The sequence below is a fragment of the Nothobranchius furzeri genome, chromosome 6, assembly GCF_043380555.1.
Source record: "Nothobranchius furzeri strain GRZ-AD chromosome 6, NfurGRZ-RIMD1, whole genome shotgun sequence".
Taxonomy (NCBI): domain Eukaryota; kingdom Metazoa; phylum Chordata; class Actinopteri; order Cyprinodontiformes; family Nothobranchiidae; genus Nothobranchius; species Nothobranchius furzeri.
This window is the reverse complement of record NC_091746.1, coordinates 68,242,689-68,248,688: the sequence shown is the minus strand read 5'-3', so window position 1 is coordinate 68,248,688 and position 6,000 is coordinate 68,242,689. Positions and strand designations below refer to the sequence as shown.

The window sequence follows — 6,000 nt, the reverse complement described above, 5'->3', positions numbered from 1 at the left end:
CACCACTGGCTTAAGATAAAAGCAGTTTAAAAATAATTATGGTGCATGCAAAAGGTCCGTTACAGATGTTTGCATCTCTGTGGACTTAGCATTGAATGATATTTAGATTGGCAAGCTCCAGCGGACGCAGTTAACCACAGCGGGGAGCCGGGGGTTTTGAATCATTTAAAGAACCAAATAAAGTGAAACTGATGGCAGTTTATAAACTAGACGTAGCACATGTTGCTGAAAATACGATAAAAAATTTTTTTACAGACGCTCACAATCCACTTTGGTCTTAGCCCGGCTCAGGTTTGCTGTTAGCTCACCAACCCCGTCAGAACAAAGTTGTAAAGAGAGATCTACAACAGCTGAGATCGGACTTCTGAGCTATTGTTTAAAGAGGCCTTCTAATTTAAAACAAAACAGTTTGTTTTTGATTGAGCATAAATGTTTTTACAATAACCTGACTGGAAAAATGAAAAAAAAAAAAAAAAAACCTAAAGCCACGATAAGCTGTTCCTAAACCTTTAGGTCCAAAGTGTGGCTCTGGGGCCACTTGTGGCCCTCTGGGTGGTTTTCTTTGGCCTCTTACGTAAATTTCTAAAATAATCATATTTGTCTCCCCAGTAGGCGATATAGATCGAAACTTTCTAACATTTTTATGTTCAGATTTTTCCTTATGCAAATGAATAAAATTGCGATAAAGTAAAGTTTGTGTTTTTGAGCCCCTTTTATGGGGGCCACTTGGACTTTAAGCTTGGTCAATTCGCCCCTCGTCTGGAAACGTTTGCACACCCCTGCTTTAGATAGATGTACTTCTCACCACTTTTTCTGCCGAGGCTGATTAATAATTAAGTTTAGTTTGGTTTGTCAAGAACAAGAATTACTTGGGAGTAAAAATATTGATGTCCGCGGTGTTGGGAGTAACACCGTTTAAGTGTAACGGCGTTCTTTATTAGGTAATGGAATAATCTAATTAATTACTTTTCCCACTGTTGCAACCGTTACGTTACTGGGGACGGAACGTTGTGCGTTACTATGTGCTTGTCGAACGTTGAGCAACAGTGTGAGGCTTTCAGACCGCCACACTTCAGCTGCAGCCAGGGAGAGAGAGGTGTCGGTAACGCACTTACAAACACGATGGTGATTGGCCGGGTGGGTGGAGACCCTCAGTGTTCTTCCTGTCTCCGTCACTGCATGCTGTAGACCCAACAGAGCAGTGATGGGAATAACGCCGTTTAAAATAACCGCGTTAACATTATTTTCTGTAACGAGCAAACGAATTAATTACCGTCTTTTTTTATCAAAACGTCGTTTCTGTTAAGCAGCGCGGTGTGTTGAAGCTGTCATCAGCTGGTCAGGAGCTAAAGAGGTAGATGTTTTCATCCAAGCGCATCACAGCCCGTGAAGAATGAGGAAGACGTGATGAATAGTTACAGCTGCAGACCCGCAGATTCACTGCTGCAGGTGTGGATCTGCAGCCGTGCCCTTCTTAGCGTGACAGCGGGACGTCTCGAAGGTCCGCTCACCTGTTCATCTTCTGCCTTCGATCATCCAGCTGTAACCTGTTTCTGATCTGTAATTTAACTAGACTGAGAGACCATTTAAAGGCTCGGGAACCTTTACAGGTGTTTCTATTTGCAATTTTAAGTTTTAGCTGATTGGGGTCTTGTTAAATATCACACAGTGACCTTTTAATAGTCTAGATTAGTGTAATGTTCCTGTTAGTAGTTCCTCCTGTTAAGTGCTTATTTATTTATAATTATTCAGGTTTATAAAAAACATTTGGACATACATTTTATTATGTTCCAGTCATTAGTCATTTATATTTCACTACTGTAGTAATTTTTTGTAAATTAAGTAAGTTTAATTAAGAGGGGAACCCACTTTTCTTTCATTCTTTAATGAAAAAAGTAACTAAGTAGTTCTTTTTCTTGGTAATTAGTTACTTGTATAATCTCGTAACTCAGTTAGTAACCGAGTAACTTTTTTGACAAAGTAATCAGTAACTATAACTAATTACTTTTTTAAAGTAACGTTCCCAACACTGGATGTCCAATGTTGGCCATAAAATGTAATCAGTATTGGTTTACATGGAACGAGCTCATCACTGCAGGTCTTTAAGAGTCGTTTGATGACTTGTTTTTATCGTTTGGCTTTTATGTACAGTGATCCCTTGCTACTTCGCGGTTTGTTTATCGCGGATTCACGACTTCGCGGATTTCTTCTTTGAAGCCTTATTAAAGGGAAATTCGCCGATTCGCGGTATTTGTCACCGATTTGCGGTATTTTTCTATGCGAAATATCAACAAATTCCTGTATTTTTCATCAATTTCATCATAAAATGCACTTTTTGTAATAAAACTATAAAAAAACCAAGTAAAAATACAGAACTATGTATAGGGAGGGTTTTAAAAGTCTGAATACTGAATACGTACCTGTTAAATACAGCAAATATGGTGTCCCTACTTCGCGGATTTTCACCTATCGCGGCCAGGTCTGGAACGCAACTACCGTGATAAACGAGGGATCACTGTAAAATGGATTTTTAGATTTTTTTTGTCTTTTATCGTATCAGTTTTGTTATTTTAGTCACTCTTATGCAGTTTTAATCTGTCTTGTGGTCTCTTTGCTCTTTTGTTGTTTTTATATTACGTTCAGCTTCTTGGGCTTCTGTAAAGGCAGTGGAAGGCACTATAAAATAACATTTGATTGATGCTGCGACTTTTACGTACCACACACATATAATACACCAAACTCTTCAGCTACTTCTCGTCTCAGTCATCGTAACAAAATGTTTCAGATCTGAGATTTCCTTTTTGAGATACCTTTGTTCGTTTGGCACCTTGTGAAGAAGTAGAACTTTGAAACCTAAAATTACTTAGTTTTTCTTTTTTTATGTGGGGTAACCCAGCATGCATTGGTATTGGTTTGCATCATTTTGGAGATTAAGAGTTAGAAACAGGTTTACATCCCATCTGAAAGCAGACATTGTTGTTACTATGTAGACATTCTCCCCATCAGTCCGTAACCAAGAGCAACGCATGCCAAGTGTTTTATAATTACCCTCTATGGCCCAGAGCAGATCCACCTGCATGTGTCCTTTAGTCACAACTAAAATGTGAAATATGTGTTGGTATTCTGTGCTTTCTGTCGCCTGGACACATATATGTTTAGTTAATAAGACACTAATTGCCCTCATCGCCATCTCATTACACACGACCAGTAAAACAGTGGTGGGGTGACGAGCTGCCTCCATGCAAATGACTGTTATTACACACACTGTGACTGGAGTTCATTAGGGTACATTGTGCTGAGTCTGCAAGCACACCCACGCTGCCTTTTCTCAACATGCTCTGCATAAATGGCCGCTCTGTAATATCACTGTAATTTCTTGTAATTACATACCGAGGCAGTTCTGGTTGGCTGTCTGGAACAACACTCACACACTAGTGTGGCCCATACCTGTTTGTGCTGAACTCTCTGCTTGGTCTCGGGGCTGTCTTTAGAAGATGAGGACTGCTGTCGTAACCGAGCCCCGCCGGTGGGCCAGTCGGGTGATGACGTCATCATGTTCCCAGAGGACGGGCGGGGGTAGGGTCCACCACTGAGCAGGTTTGGAGGAGTACGGCCTCGAGTGACGCTCTGAGGGGGAGGTTGGTCTATCCTCCGCTGTGGGCCAGCGCTGTTCTGTCTGGGGACGCCGGGCTGGTGCTGCGTCTCCGTGAGAGACAGCTGTCGGCGATTGAACTCCCCCGAACGCCTGGTGTACTCGTCACCGCTGCTTCCCCCACCTCCTCCACCTCCGTGGTTCATAAATGCTTGCTTCCCTCCTGCTGGCCCATCCTCATTGTTGCTATGGGAACTAACTGAACTGTGGCACTCTGACCCAGAGTCATTCATTCCTCGAGGGGACACGGGCAAGCAAGCTGCCATCTGGTAAACTGGGTTCTGGAAGGACAGTGGAGCAAGCAGCTGGGCGGGTCGGCCCGGAGTGCTTTCTGTTGCCGGGGTAGTGGGAGTCTGGCCCGGCCGCCTCAAGGTGGGACCTCCCGGGATGTTGCCCTGTGGGACTCTGGCCGACCAGCCTCCATCAGAAGCTTGGCCTTCACCCAGAGCATCTGAGGTACTGGGACCAGTCCCAACGTCCAGATTGCGAGGGTCCTGGAGGTCCACCATAGACAAACTCTTGCTGCCATTTGTCATGCCCAGTTCCGGCTCGTTTGTCTCAGAGTAGCTGGAGCTGCGTGCAGGGGAAGGCTGGACACCCGAGCTCCTTGTCACAAAGAAGAGGTCCTTATTTTCTGGGGTAGGCGAGGGTAACCTGGTGAAGTCAACCAGTCTGAAAGAAACAGAGTAGAAATATGATTCATTAGGTCTTAATCAGCTATAATAATGGGGAGGAAATGAACCTTTGGACTTCTTGACCCTGCATCCCATTCAATACAAAATGATGTAATACTACTTGATGTGAGAGTTGTGTTCTGCCACCTACTTTTCACCCTGTACACTACGGACATTAACATCTACTCACACAGCCGTCACCTTCAGAAACTCTCAGAAATCACAGCCATGGCTGGATTTTAACAAAGAGGAAACGACTGGAGAACAGGCAGGTTATCGCTGTTAACTGGTGAGGAAGAAACCACCTCCAGTAAACACCAGTAAAACAAAAACGATGCTGATTGCCTTCGGTCGATAGCAGGCCCTGTCGTTTCCAGTTAAGAATCACAGATGTCCTGTACAGGTGGGTCCAAAGACACGTCCATCTACTGAGAGGACTGAGGTCCGCTGCTGTGAGCAGGACTACGTTAAGGGTTTTTGTTGGCACGGTAACAACTTTAGTCGTGCTATATGCTGAGCTCTGCTGAGAGCTCAGAGTGGGACAGGAACAAACCGGTTTGAGGCTGGTTGGGCTCTTTGTATGAGAGGAAGATGCTGTCCACATGTCCTGGACAACTCGTCTCGCCCTCTGCGTGACTCTGGGGTTTTCAGCAGCTCTAAAGGCGGCTATGCAGACAGAATTTTATTGCCGCTCTGTGCGAAACGTGTGTACATGTTTAAAATAACAATACCAAAAAGATTTTATTGTGATTTTTATATCCTTCGTTACTATCTCCCTTATCAGAGCCGTCTTTACACGAGGGCAACGACAATTGTGCACCTGTACAGTGACCTGAATTATTAGAATATGCAACAATAGAACGTCTTACTCGATGGATCATTACACAATATGATACATTACGCGGGGCTACATCGTTACATTGTTACGATTTCAATCTGAAGGCTTCATTGTATGTTAAGTTAAAATACAAAGGGATACGTTATGATGCAGGTTAATTTCGTTTGCCTCTGAAGAAGTTTGTTTTGATTTCTGTGCTTTCTCAGTTTCAATAAAACTCAGTAAATACAAAAAACGATTTAAGCGACAGACTTAAAACCCCCGAGGAATAAAGCAGGGTATCCGCGGGTCCTTAAAAAGTCTTAAAAAGTCTTAAATTAGCTTTTCCAAATTTAAGGCCTTAAAATAATCCTTAAATACAGTTTCCAAAGGTCTTAAATTACCAAAGACCCAATAAACAAGATTATTTTATTTCTATGAAATGTTCATGAATTTCTAGTTAGTTCAGCATTTTTTGTGTATGATGTTGGCGTAAGCGGAACCGTACACATTCAGTTGCTTGTGAAATGGGGCTACTTTTAGATGAGCACATTAGCTGGTTAAGCTAGTGGGAGCTTGCGCCATGGGGAAGTGCAAGTTTAATGGTAACTGGATGGCTAATCCCATGTTTGCAACGCGGTTAGCACCGGTTCCAGGCAATAGCTGGAAAATAAAGCTTAAATTTAATTATAAAAATAGCTTAAATTTGGTCTAAGTGGCCTTAAAAAAGGTCTTAAAGTCTTAAATAAGCCTTAAACCTGCAGATACCCTGTAAAGGAGAAAAGTGTAATAGAGTCTTTTCAAAAGCGAACACAACAGACGTGCATCGAGGGCTTCATTCTCACGTCTCCATCGCT

General features: G+C 42.8%; 1 protein-coding gene across 12 annotated transcripts in view; it reads right to left on the bottom strand.

The window, feature by feature from the left end:
• Positions 1 to 6,000, bottom strand: part of dab2ipb (DAB2 interacting protein b) — a 262,935-nt gene that overhangs the window by 18,526 nt on the left and 238,409 nt on the right. For all 12 annotated transcript variants that reach the window (XM_070552468.1, XM_070552470.1, XM_070552467.1 and 9 more), the window contains one exon: positions 3,448 to 4,324. In XM_070552468.1, coding sequence (XP_070408569.1) covers positions 3,448 to 4,324 — 877 coding nt within the window. The remainder of the gene's footprint in view (positions 1 to 3,447; positions 4,325 to 6,000) is intronic.